Consider the following 15,000-nt stretch of genomic DNA (forward strand, 5'->3'; position numbering starts at 1 on the left):
GGGCATCTGAACCACCATGCATGTATATATCACTAAAGTTCAAATTACTTATTTTTGCCTAATAATCTTACAGCTTCTTAATATTACAAATAAACTTGTATGGCCACTCTACCTTTTACAGCTTGGCAAGCAGTCAGATCTGGAAGGTCATCATCATCATCGATGTCCTTTATATTTTCATTGAAATCCTCTGGGCTGTTTTGGGGAGAATTTCCTCGCTTTTCTTTGCATTTTTTCCTCCTGAATAAGTCACTTGTCTTATCCTTTACTAACTGTCTTTTAGCACCACCTCTCTTGCACTGTATGTCTTTATTATATTCCATTTTGCTTCCTGGCAACTTTTGGCAAGGGCTTTTTTCAAGTCCCTCATTAGGTCTCTCTACCCTTCCATCTCTCTCCTGTATTCTTTCACTTCTCCTGCAAGTCATCTTTCCACTCTCCCAACTAATCACAGATCTATCTCCAATTTTTCCTTTCAATTTATCCACCCTACTTTCCTTAAGATCATCATCAATTGATTCTCCTTCACAACTTTTCTCAGATCCACCAGACTTCAACTTTTCATTATGTGTCATTAATTCACTGCCTAAATCACCATCTTGGAAATCAGCTAATTCAGCTTTAGTTCTGACATCAGACTGAAGTCTACTCCCTTTTGAACGTGTCCTTTCACTGGTCTCTTTATCAGCAGAACAATCTAAATCTCCTAAACCATATTCTACTTTGTTTACTACATCAGAAATATAGGTATTTTTGCTATCATTTGTAATGTCTGCTGAATCCCTTTTTGGATTCTTAAAATCTACTGTCAGTGTATTTACACTGCACAGCATGTGATTAACCGTAAAAGTCTTACTTTGTTCTATTTCTTTGGTAAGTTCATCTCTAGGATGTTTGTGCAAAGCTGCTTTAAGAGTTAAATGCTTATTGGTTTCATTTTCCAGTTGTTTATCTTGCAAATTATCTTTGTTTCTGTGTAATCCAGATGCAGGTTCTGTGTAGTGTAGGTTTTCCTGAAAAAGTTTGACTCCATTTTCATAATTTGCATTATAATTACAATTGTGTTTATCTATGACCTCCTCCTTAAAATCATGTTCATTTGTACTTTGGAAATATTTTTTCAAGAGCTCTAGTTTTTTGCTGAATATCACTTAATTCTTAGTATTTACAGCAGATTTTATCAGAGACTCAGATTTTGTTGTATTCTCTTCCAATTTATTGTTATATGTGTTTGATTTGAAACAGTGCTTTTACTCACTGAAAACCTCTACTAGGTATAGATATCCTCATTAACCTATTGATCTGGATGACATGACCTTCACATCATGAAAAAAAAATTGGTTGAGGGCCAGGTCATGGGAATAAGCCATCATGAAAAAATTGGGCTGAGGGTTGGGGTGACAGGAATGCTGCCTAGTGGTGGGTGGTGGGATGTTTTGCCATGAGTGCACAAAGCTCATGGAGGAAGATTAGATTCAATGGGCATATAGGAAGGGACTGTTGCAGTATTTCCACTAGTAAACAAGTGTACAATCCATGAGCCATGCATGGAAGAGTGCTGGCTCCAGGGAGGCTATTTTGATGCTTAAAATCCTATTTCTGCCCACTGTGACTGGCAGTGCAGGGTGCTTTACTTAAAACTGAATAATTAAATATTACAAAATGACAAATAGCACAATGCTGCTTATTGGTATTGTTACTGTAAAGAGTTGCAGACTGACTAGATGGATAACATGGAGTCTGTTCAACAAAAACAATCTATTACCATCTAGATACAGCATAACAAATGAAAAATATTGACCTCAGAAAATGGCCAAACAGAAAAAAAGCTTATACATTATAGCATTGCACAGAGGAGATAAGGAGTCTTGATTTTGCACATGAGTGTTCATGAGGGCCTGCCTACACAAGAGAACAAATTTTGGTCCACATGTAGGTCCATAAGGTACCCAGAGCCAGCAGGTGAATGGGTGATTTTAGAATTTTGAATTAACCCCACTCTTTTTTTTTATGTTAAGGTTAATCTTTATTTACTCTTAGTCTTGTATCTAACTGTTCTCTATCTTTAGTTATTGACATAATCTTTAATATTAATATGGATGTTATTATTAATATCAATAGCTGTCTCAGTACTTTGATGTGCATTATTATTGTGGGGACATCTCACCTTGCCAAGGTCAGTGTCAAACTCTGCTTTAACTTCAGCTCGAACAATGATTCTCTCTCCCTCTCCTACTTCAGGCCACATATTTCCCCTAGGTCTGAAACCAAGAGAAGAGGCAAGTGAGAACCCCACAGTAATTACACTTTTAGTCATTATTCTAGATACTAAATCATTATACTTCCAATGTGCCCGCTAGCATCAATTTCTGTTTCCACAGAAAAAATTTAAACTTCAAATGATGGAAATTAGTAACATCTCTTACAAAGAGGGGAACATTTACTGCAGGAAACTGACTATTTGGCATCTGAAGTTAATAATTCTAGGGTTAAGTATAGAAAATTGACAGTTTATAAGCAGCGTGCTTGGTAACTGTTCCTTTTTTTCCCCTCTGAGGCTGGTAGCAATACCAACCAAAAGTTCCTCATATCTAACATATTATACCACCAATCTTATGACATAAATGCAAACCAGTCTTTGTGTTTCTTTGGTTTTAAGAATTGGGTTACTGTCCCTCTTAATTACAACTCTATGACCACGACAAACATCTTGCTTTCTAAATTTCAAAGTTGCTTAGCCATAAATTTAATGCACATGCAAGTAAAATGACCCCAATCTCCTTAGATTAAAAAGATCACTATCTACACAGTGGGCATGTCTGCTCTTTACACACCGGTGAGACTTGCAATGTCAAATAGTTATTTTTGCTTGTTCAGTTTCTCCACACTTCTTAAGAGGTTGCTACTTTATATTAATCTATTTATTCATCTTTAACACAGTTTTGAGGAGGAGGAGGAGGAGGAGAAAGGAGGGAGAATGGAGGAAGGGAAGAGGAAGGGAAGAGGAGGAGGAGGAGGAGGAGGAGGAGGAGGAGGAGGAGGAGGAGGAGGAGGAGGAGGAGGAGGAGGAGAAGAAGAAGAAGAAGAAGAAGAAGAAGAAGAAGAAGAAGAAGAAGAAGAAGAAGAAGAAGAAGAAGAAGAAGAAGAAGAAGAAGAAGAAGAAGAAGAAGAAGAAGAAGAAGAAGAAGAAGAAGAAGAAGAAGAAGAAGAAGAAGAAGAAGAAGAAGAAGAAGAAGAAGAAGAAGAAGAAGAAGAAGAAGAAGAAGAAGAAGAAGAAGAAGAAGAAGAAGAAGAAGAAGAAGAAGAAGAAGAAGAAGAAGAAGAAGAAGAAGAAGAAGGAGAAGAAGGAGAAGAAGGAGAAGAAGGAGAAGAAGGAGAAGAAGGAGAAGAAGGAGAAGAAGGAGAAGAAGGAGAAGAAGGAGAAGAAGGAGAAGAAGGAGAAGAAGGAGAAGAAGGAGAAGAAGGAGAAGAAGGAGAAGAAGGAGAAGAAGGAGAAGAAGGAGAAGGAGAAGGAGAAGAGAAGGAGAAGAAGAAGGAGAAGAAGAAGGAGGAGAAGAAGGAGAAGGAGAAGGAGAAGAAGGAGAAGGAGGAGAAGAAGAAAGGAGAAATTGAAGGTGCGATTTATTTTTGTTTATTGAAAATTTTCTGCTGCATCAACATCTAAGGTCGTTAGCGGAGTGTTAAAAATATAACAATAAGTTGGGACTAGGGTGTGAAGCAACCGGGTTATGAAGATTTTTGGTTCATAAAGCAAAGTTTATGGATTCCCAGAATTGTTAATGGGCAAAACAAATAAATGTGCCAGATATCAAAGGTGGTCAAGTATCAGGAGAGGAAGAGGGGTAGGGGGAACTTGAGGAGGAGGAGGAGGGATATTGGTAAGTACTTTGAATGTAGAGCAAATAGGAATAGAAGGATTTGAGGATGGATGAGGGAGCAGAGCATTCTCTTGGGTCATGTTTAGGAAGTTTTGGATGTCTTCAAGAGTTTCTGGAGGGGAGTTGAGTGGGGATGTCTGAGAAATAAAGGTTTATTTATGATGAAGAGATGAAGAGCTGAGTAAAAGGTGGATGTAGGACAGAATGTCGTAGGAGAAGATGGGTTGGAATCTTTACATTGTCTAGTGCGAAAGGTTGAGTGAGGAGGAGAGGTAGGCATTGGAAAGGTGGTAGAGATTAGAGTACCTGGATCTAGGCTGGAAAAGGAACTTGACTGGGGGAGAGAGGGAGTAGAAGTAGGATGGTTCAGGGTAGAGGGAAGAGATACTGGGGAGATGCTATGACATCTTGAGAAAATAGGAGGGGAGCAAAGCAAAGGCCAGTTTTGGAATAAGTAGAAAGAGAAAAACCTTGTATGTGTGCTTCTTGTCTGGTCTCACATAGAGTAAAGCCTAATTTGAATCTGAGAACTGCTACCTTAGATTTGAGCCTCTAGGCAGGGCAACAACTATAATATATATGGCACAAGTGCTTGACTGAGCAAAGCAATTTGAATGGTCATGACCAGGTTGGGCATATATGGGGCAGCAGGCTGTGGAGCAATGGTGTTTGGCAGGGTCGCCAATACTACAACATTTCTGACACTGATGGGGAAGGGGTCGATATGGTCAGAGAAAGCAGGATACTCCTCTCATATCAACCTCATGGCAGAGGTCATGTCTGGAAGGTAATCTTGGCAATATTGGTGTAGGACTTACGCTGGCCTCTGGGAGGAATAGTGTAGCACTGTACTGGCACTACATCATAGTCGACAAGGCAGGAGAGCAGGTTGTTTTCATAGTCTGACCAGTCCTTGTCATAGACAGGACAACCAGTAGGTTGTTTTCATAGTCTGACCAGTCCTTGTCATAGACAGGACAATCAGTCAGGGAGATGGAAACAGTTCTGGTACAAGCATTAACCCATTCGCGACGGGGAAAATTAACAAAAAATGGGGAAAATGCTGTGTTCATCTTTTACATTTTTTGTGAAATGTATCTTCACATAGATGGCTCTGCCTTACCTAATTTCACCTTTCCTTGAATTGGCAGGAAAATGTATTTTTTACTAGTGCTATGAATATCGATGGTTTTATTTTTATTATAAACATTGTAATTACTATAATGTTATAAACAATCATAATAGCAAAATAAGATAACGTAAAATATTTCCGTAAATTAAAGAAAAGGGTAAATGGGCGAGACAGGCACTACTCATAATTGGCTCATTGGTGATTTAGTACAAGTGTAGCCATCTATGTGTAAAAACAATTAAACAAGTAAACTCACAGTGGGCATGGCACAGATACGTGACATGCCCGTCGCGAATGGGTTAAGGGAGTCAGGTTGGGCAGGAATAGGTTTGCTAATGAGGTCAGTGCACGACTCAGATGTAACTGTCACTAGGCGTGAATAATCAGAACTATGAATGGAAACTTTGCCTACTTGTTTTTGGAGACTTTGTTGGAAGAGAAGAGAAGAGTAAGGGGCTGTAGGGGGAATCACAAGGAATTGATCCCACTTGGCCGGGCCAAAAAGAGTACTCAAAAGGTTTGCAGAGGTGAAAGCAGTATAAGGATGAGGGCAGGAGGAAGATCGGGTGATGTGGAGTGAGGTAGTACTGTGGGAACGAGGACAATATGGATGAAAAGTAGTAATAAGAGGGGAGAGGGTAGACTATGAAGAAGACTGTGCCGTAGGAAATAGATTGGAGAATGTTAGGAGAGAGGAATGGGTGTATTATGAAGATTGAGTAATGATCTGAGTGGATGATTCAGAATGGGCAGAGTTGATAGCAAACACTGAAGAGGGGGTAGTAGTTATGGTCAAAGGAGAGGCAGGGGTTAGGAAACCAGAAAAAATCAAATTTAGATAAACTAGTAGATTAAGAGGCAAGCCTTAATGCCCCTAATAAGGGTAAAAAAAAAAATCATTATTGGCCATGGAGAGCCTGAAATATGAGAGGGAAAAGAAATGGTGTACCCCTCAGGGTCTCCAAACAGGGTAAGGGCTAAGCGATTAACCAAGGGAATACCAGGCCTATGGCCCCCAGAGGCCATTCAGGAATGATACAAAGCCAGCCTTTCATCTCTTTAGCCCAGTTCTCACACCTTAGTAAGAGGACACAAGAAGGTGATGAAAAGAGAAGGAAAAGGAAAGAGGGATAAGACAAGACCATGCAAAATTAGTTGAGGCTGAGGTCCAAGGTAGGGGTGATCCCCTACATTGGGCCTCAGTCTCAGTCCCCCCCCCCCCCCCCCTGGCAACAATGATTAAGGGATTGGGGAGGAAGAAGGTGAGAGAAAGAGAGCGGGACATAAAGAGTCAGAAAAAACAGAAAAATAAACACATAAAGAGGAGACACATAGTAAAACCCTCATATACATATAGAGAGAGATACACACAGAAAGAGACAAGTGCACAAAGAAAAAGAGAGAATTGGAATAGAGAGAGAAGAAGCAACAGAAAATAGAGAGATATAGAGAAAGAAAGAGAAGCAGAAAGACCAAACAGACAATAAGAGAGAAAGATACAAAGTCTCTCCCTGTGACCAATTGAAAGATTGAGACAGAGGTAGAAATAATCATACCCTCTGTTGTACACTATCCCTCATTATACTATTCATATCTTTTGTTGTTGAACCTGTATGTTGCTCCATCATGCAGGGATAGAGGTGTATGGAGTGGAGGTCTACCAGGTCTTTCTGTATGTGTTTTATCTCGACCATGATATTCCAACCCATGGCTTTTCTTTTCTTTTCCTATGCTTTGGTGTTAAGCCAATATGTTCAATTTTGTCTGTAGTACAGTCTGGTACTAAAATAAAAACACCCAATAAATGACTGTGGTATCAATAATTGGATAGTGGCTAGTAATGCAGAGTTCAGTATTTCAGACACTATTTTGGGCATCTAATTACTCATTGCCGGAGCTTATAACGAACCGTTTGAAAAAACGTTTCCTTTCACTTTTGGTGCTCCTATCTAATACTGATACCCTGCCACTGCTGCTATCCTTTAAAGAAAGATGAACTCCCTCAAATCTTAGCATAGCATGTAGGTTTCTGGATTTCAGCATTCTTATAGTGAGGATTTGCCCTGCTGTTGATATACCTTCTCTGAAAGTATGATCTATGGAAGGCCTGAGTCTATGCATCATCTTGTTACAGATGGACATTTATCTGACTCCAGATGGCTATTTCTATTATTCACATCAAAACATACAAACTCAACTGCTTCCTTGTTTTCAAATTTGTCTGCGATATCGTACTGGATGATGCAGTAGTGACAAATTTCAGAGGGAAAATCTAGTACTATGTGGTATACTAGTGCATTTAACCCAATGGCGACAGGTCACGCCTATAGGCGTCATAACAATACGCTCGAAATGTGCCGTGCGGCTGTCCGCCGCGGCGGCACGCCAAAGCGCCCCGAGGCAATGATCTGGCTTGATGTACCGAATTCACGTGCTCAAAGTCGGCGCGTTGCCGTGGTTCGCCAGAGCGTAGAGTTTTTTTAGTTTTCTATACCCGTCGCCAATGGGTTAACCTATATGACAGTGCAGTGCCTCTGGTTTACATCATAATCATAACACTCATACATAACCAGCATTAAACCATTATCAAAATCCATGGTTCCCACTAGACTTTTCAAAACAAGCTATCCCACAACCCCTATACTAATGGATCAAGTTAATATATGCATGATGCAAGGGATTATCAAATGAAACATTTTCTGTTGAGTATACCAATAAGTGTGGAAAGGTAGCAAAGATTTAAATACCTTGAAACTGATTTGTAGAGAAAACAGCTTAATACAGAAAGCTTCCATTTATTTCCTGGTTGCTACTGCTGCCTCAATTGCCACTGCCCTCATTTTATAATATATATTTGTGAGATGCATGTTTCTAAATATATCACAAGGTTGGTCTTAATTTAAGATGTTATTAATCAATTCAAAATTATATAAACAGCTGTCAATGCATTATTCAACAACAGTGATATGAAAACACTTTTATCTTTTTTTTAAATATTACAATCACATTCACAATAGTTTTGCAAAAGTTAGTGTGGTGCTATCATATGAATTTTATTTATGAAGTAGAGCAATCTTTCACTCACTATTCTAGGTCTAAGAAATAACCCTTACTTTAGTGAAGAATGAAGCATATGTTTAACTTCCTTGCATTTTGTTAATCTTTCTGTTTGATGTTGTATAAAAATTATTTGTCTCATGCACAGTCTTTTTTAGTGAATTTTGGTGTACACTATCAAAAGATGCTAATCATAAAATAAAGGTTTTAATACCTAAAAACCCTATCACACTTGTTGTACCTTTTGTAAATTTTTGTTTCCACGTGCATCTGAGGTATTCTGTATGACTAGAATATTTATATATCAACAAATCAGAATAAATTAATGTACACAAGATCATATTCTAGAATATTTGTTTGTACAATATACATAATTATATTTCTTTAAAATAACATATGATATGAGAATGCTTGCAACTCTTGGGACCTTACTTGAATGCTTCCATATTTGTTACCTTGGTAGTGTGATAAGGTCATTCCATTTGCATACGGACAGTTCATACGGAAATGCAAAAATTGAAGGAAAAAGTGCTGTTGTGATAGGGCCTTAACAGTGTGTTATTCTGGTATACTAAAAGAACTTTTACATTAACATTATCTTTACAAAAAACACTGTAATGCTATCATACAGCTATCTTATCTATAAATAATTTGTTGTTAAATTATGATTTCATCTATTTAATGAAATGGTATAATAGGCAATTCAAAGCACATAAAATGCGCTATGTACACACTTGTTTGCATTACTAGGCAGCACTGGTGTATGTTTATGTGAACAGGAATTTTATGTGAATAGGAATTTTACTCCATAATCAAAAGGTTACCTCAACAATTAACATGACTGAATTGAATTAGCTCATGTAACTTTTATAATGGGATAATGTGTCTTCAGGAGTACACTTCTGCATACATAAAATGACTGAGCAAAGTACAACAGAATATCAAAACAACATATGCCTTACTTGCTTCTAACTTGCTACTTATGTAAATGTATTCTTTGAAATAATTTTTCTTTTGTACTAGGCTTCTCTTTAATACAAATGGAAATAACAGTAATATTTCCTTTCTAAAGGTAATGTACCATTTGCCCTATTTTCCATTTTTCTTTTTTTTTTCAACGACTGGTGCAGTTTTATCTAGACTTTGAGGTAGTTTTATCCAGATCTTCTAACTGTTCTTGTTAAATTTGAATCCAATTAAAATAATCAAAATAATTCTCTAAGTTTTCTGCATCTCCTGAAGCTCTAAAATTCTACAGACTTCGAAAAACCTCTTAAATTAGCAGGATAAAAGAAGTCGAAATAAAGAATTGTGTATTTATTTGCCATGAATCATTTACAACCCCCAGACATAAAAACTTTACACATGAGACTGGCACCCTGGAGACTAAAGAATAATGTCATATGCTAATATAAGGCATGATCAGCATAACTAAATATCAGATTCTTTCCATTGTCACCTTTGTATTCCTTGGATATATGGCTGAATTAGCCTTTTCACAACAAGTCATGCACACTGGAGTATAAGAATGTCTATTAGATTGCTTGTTTTCAGAAACATTTAGACATAAACAAAGGATGAAGATGATATAAAATAACATTATATACAGTGTGTGTGGGAGTGTAATTGTGAATGCGGGTGTGTATGATCATAAATGTAACATGAACTTCAGATAATAGAAAAGCATAAAGAATACATTATGCAAACTTAAGAGTTAGTATTACAAATGTAGAAAATGTAAGTAATGACCATAATCATCATCAACATAAAAAAAAGTATATATATATATATATATATATATATATAAGTAAAATTAATAAAGAAAAATTCTATAAAAAATCATAACCAGCAATGATCATATATCAGAAGAGTAGCAATAGGAGAGAGGGAGGGAGGGGGGGAAGGAGAGAGGGAGGAAGGGGGGGAAGGAGAGAGGGAGGAAGGGGGGGAAGGAGAGAGGGAGGGAGGGGGGGAAGGAGAGAGGGAGGAAGGGGGGGAAGGAGAGAGGGAGGAAGGGGGGGAAGGAAAGAGGGAGGGAGGGGGGGAAGGAGAAAGGGAGGGATGGGGGAAGGAGGAGGAGGAGGAGGAGGAGGAGGAGGAGGAGGAGGAGGAGGAGGAGGAGGAGGAGGAGGAGGAGGGGAGGGGAAGTAATGCTAGTATATTTCTGAAAATAATAAAACTAAAATCAATTATATCAACAATATTATAATTACAATGAAAAATAATTTGAATACCAATAAACATAATGAAAATAATCATCATAATAAAATTAACAGCAATAGCCAATCCAGTGGGAATAGTAATAGTAATGATGATAACAATAAAAAAGTAATAATATAAATATCAATAGCAATGACAACAATTATAATAATAATAATAATAATAATAATAATAATAATAATATTAATAATAATAATAATAATAATAATAATAAATAATAATATCAAAATCAATAACAGTAACCTCTATAATAATAATCAAAATAATGATAATAGTAATAAATAATAATCATTATTAAGGATGATGAAAATGATGATGATGATGATGATAATATTAATAATAATAATAATAATAATAATAATAATAATAATAATAAAGTGAAAGCTAAAACAGTAACACTAACAACAATAATAATAATAATAATAATAATAATAATAATAATAATAATGATTATCATTATAATCAATAAACATATTAATGATGATGATGATGATGATGATATATCCATCACAATAATATTGACATTATCATAATGACTAAAATCAACAACAAAATACATAAATACAAATATCCAAAATACTTCTCCCAAGGCCAAGATAACTTTGCAAAGAACAGGCACTTTCCTAAAGGCCCTTACTCACAAGATCCATAACTGCCATGGGATGATACTTAAAAATGCACTAACATAAATGAGAAACACCTAAAATTCTCATCTATTGTGCTGACACTGGAGCAAAAAATTGTGAAAGCAATTTCCATAAAAAAAAAAAAGTTTAATAAAATTTGCAAATAAAAATTTACATGTGAAATTATATAGGTCATCATTTTTCCTCTCCTGCCTAGCCTCGTTCACTATGAAACACAAATACAAAAATATATATGGCTGCCCCAAGAACAGTTATTATCACATAACATGCTGATTTATCCCCTCGGATGTGAGAGGATCACCTGCATATTAAAATGAAGCAGTCAATGCATTACCTTGAGAGATAATCCTCATTGGTAACACATGATGGATTCCTGGAGCCTGAGGGGGCCACCAGCTTCTCAGACATTAATGACAATTCCACACCAATGCTGGGATTCTTGGGACAACTCTCTTCAGATGCCCTACATTTCTCTGAAATTATCAATACAGTGAGACAAAAATTCACCCTTTCAAAGCAGATTCCACATAATCTTCACATCTTCTGACATACCTTTACAAAACTGACTGGCATACTATCAACACAGCTACTGAACACTGTACAAACAAAGACTCTCTTCTAAATCACATTGATAATATTCACTCAGGTAATATTACATAATACACCAAAGCCTAGAAAAATATGTATAATCTAAATATAAACTTTTGGACAGGGTGAGGATGGTACATAAGTCACACAAGCAATTCACCGCCACAAAACATAAACCCTTAAATGTGATGAATGGCCACAGTGGGGAAGAGTGCACTGTAATACTCTATCAGTAACCTGTTCATTAAGACTGGGTTGATAAAATGCACATGGAAGTCAGACAGTAAGAGTGTGGTGTGTTTTGGGGCCAAAGACTCATGGTCAAAAAAGACCAAGCAAGAGAGATTCTGAAAGTATACGAAAGCATATTATGATCTCTGAATAGCAGTTAAGAAGAGAACTAGTGTTGGGATACATTGTAGCATGAAATGAGTTGATCAAATTAAGAAGACCAAATGCATGATACATAGATGTATGAGAAAGAAAAAAAGACAAGACATACTCCACACATTAACTGCAAATGCTGTCCATGTTGGGTCTTACAGAGATGTGTCCACAATTCTTAAAATCTACAATACCATTCAAATAACTAAATGACATTTATTATTTGTTAAACCATGAGATATAGAAGTGTAAATACATTGATATATATATATGGGTATAAACTGTATGTACAATTTCGTATTCTGATTTTCTACTAAAACTGCCAAGCAAGGATCACTGGACTAAATGGTAATCAGCTCTGCTTTACCAGTAACTGGTAAACCACCAACCAAGTAGCTTTGCACTTTGATTTAATATACCTGTTTACCAGTATTAGCAAAAAATATTCATTCCATCATAGTACCTAAATTTTCATCATTTTTTAAATTAACAAAAAAAAAAAAAAAAAAAAAAAAAAAAAAAAAAAAAAAAAAAAAAAAAAAAAAAAAAAAATAAATGTGCCGTTTAATAAATAAATAGTTTTTTTGTACAAATAATTTTCTCTCTGAAAGGCTTTAATATTTATAATTTACACAACATACAAATTATTCTTAAAAGCATATAAAATATCATAATGATAACATAATGGAGATTTTTACTTGATACTTGGAAAAATAAATTAAAAATTAGTTGGCTAACATTTTCTGTTGTTTTAGGTTATTTTTGAATTTTGTTTTCAGTAAAAGAAAATAAGTTGGTTATTACAATTGTCTTTTTTAAGGAAGTTTCAAAAAATAAATGCACCCGTGACATAGTGTGGGTGATTTTTTCTTTCTTTTTATCACAGTAGCATTTGCAGTCTTCCAATAATGTTAATTTCTATAATTATATTTTTCATGGTTTAGATAATTATATAAAATGATCTACTTCCCATCTATACTGATCACAATTCTGGAATATTCCCAAAATTATTCAATAGTTTTTGTTTTCTTTAATTACACAAGCATTGTAAATATAACAGTAATATATATCACACTGGACACATCTATATATCAATCCTATACATGTGCATTAAACTTTTTAAAATGTCATATTCAGTTTAAAATAATAATAATAATGATAATGATAATGATAATGATGATAATAATAATAATAATAATAATAATAATAATAATAATAATAATAATAATAATAATAACAATAATAAAAATAATAATTACAAAATATGAATGAAATGAACACACAAACAAAAACAACAAGACCAAAATGCATCCAGATCAAATCTGACAAATCATTTGCAAGTGAAGACAGAGAATGAAAGACACGTCTCATAAGGAGAAGGAAGAGATTCTTTTTACGCTTTAGCCTGACCTGCAGAATCCTTAACCCTTTATCCATGCCCCAATCTGCTAAAATAATGAACTCAAGCTTAAAAGGATATATTAGCTTTTCATTGCAGGCTCATATAATGCAAATGGAGCAGTTATATATCCATGGTATTTGCATATCAGATGCTTTTGGGTAAATGGCCAACCTACAATGAGACCAAAACTTGATAATTTATAAAATCTTAATATTTGTAATCCACTATACCATTTTTGTACTCTATCATCAACTCAATGATTCACTTACAGAAGGTTGACATTGCTTTATCTACAAAGCATTCTTTTAACTGCTATAATGCATTTGTCCAAAAATTAAGTAAAAAAAGTATTAACCCTCAAACCACTTAACAATTCAACTACATTCAACTCTTTATCATTCCAGATCCTTTTGCTGTAACATTGCTGAACAACATTAATGCTTGTCTTCAATTACCAATTCCTAGCCACCTGTTTCTTAGCCAATGTCTGCACATATTCCAAGTCAAAATTATAAAAATTTAAATTCTTATTCATTCATTCTCTGTCATCCACCTGTGAGGAATCATAAAGTCCTTTGTTTTCCTTTGGAAATGTGTATACACACTACTACTGAGAACTGGACCAACCACAATGGTTCCATTGAATAAAACTAAAAATTCCAATAATCCACCACATGAAGACTGAACAGTATGTTGATTCAATATTTCTCAGCCCCTTACTATATAATTGCTATAATAAGTTTTGAACCATGTGCTAAATGTACTACATTACTGGCAGTGATGCTTTCTTTTAAGAAACCCAACATGGATCACTGAAGCAAATTTGAACATAAAATGATGCAAGAGCTTAAGGAACAGAATCTAATTATCCACTTCATGATGAATATAGCCGCAAGTTAGATGCAGTAGTTAGAAACCTATCACGCTGCTTCATGTAACTGATTTAGGAACCTATCAAGCTTAAGAAAAAGGAATTGCATAGGAATAGGGCCATGAAGTAGTGTAATTAAGGGAGCAGATAATTATAGTACCAGTGTAATTGAAGCACTGAAAAAATACAAGTTTGAGCTAAAATTTGAAACTTTTTTACAGAAACAATCTAAATTTTAGAGAACATCTATATAAATATGCACAAAACCACTGGATTTGTGTTGGTGCTGAAAAGAATGACTCGTGACAGAAACTGTGTGAGAGAGAAAATAAAGGATAAAAAAAGAATAAATGGAAGGATTCCTTCCAGTACTTAAAAAAAAAAGGCACAAATATTTTTTTTCATCCTTTAACAATCTAATGTATAAGCTTAAGCTTTTGCTCATGAAGCCTCACCCTTTTCTTGGGGCAACTCATAGTGTTCGGCAGCCCCCACATCATTTTTTTGCTCATATTTCTGTGGTTCGGATGGGTATTCTGGCTGTGTATCAGCATAATTTCTGTCCTGACCCTCTGACATGCTATGGTCAAGACTTGGCGTTTCAGAATCCGATGATGATGAAGAAGGAATGATAACATGTTCTTGTCCACTGGTGTCTATATGAAGCATGAGATTGTTCAGATCAACATTAGGACCTAACTGCGAGGGATCTATATAGAGGGTTCTCGTAGTGCCATCCTCCATAGTAGCTTCTACAGCCACTAGGTTACTACCACCTTCACTGAGTGCTGGTGTAGGAACAGTTGGTACTGTGTTTCCAT

The 15,000-nt window shown here is 35.6% G+C and overlaps 1 protein-coding gene across 1 annotated transcript in view; it reads right to left on the reverse strand.

The window, feature by feature from the left end:
• LOC125045358 overlaps window positions 1-15,000 on the reverse strand; it is a 55,372-nt gene that overhangs the window by 20,687 nt on the left and 19,685 nt on the right. The window contains exons 4-7 of the mRNA XM_047642563.1: window positions 14,635-15,000; window positions 11,269-11,407; window positions 2,168-2,261; window positions 113-1,013 (exon numbers count right to left, since the gene is read on the reverse strand). The exon at window positions 14,635-15,000 is cut by the window's right edge and continues 1,791 nt beyond it. Coding sequence (XP_047498519.1) covers window positions 113-1,013; window positions 2,168-2,261; window positions 11,269-11,407; window positions 14,635-15,000 — 1,500 coding nt within the window. The remainder of the gene's footprint in view (window positions 1-112; window positions 1,014-2,167; window positions 2,262-11,268; window positions 11,408-14,634) is intronic.

The sequence above is a fragment of the Penaeus chinensis genome, chromosome 37 (assembly GCF_019202785.1).
Source record: "Penaeus chinensis breed Huanghai No. 1 chromosome 37, ASM1920278v2, whole genome shotgun sequence".
Classification (NCBI taxonomy): domain Eukaryota; kingdom Metazoa; phylum Arthropoda; class Malacostraca; order Decapoda; family Penaeidae; genus Penaeus; species Penaeus chinensis.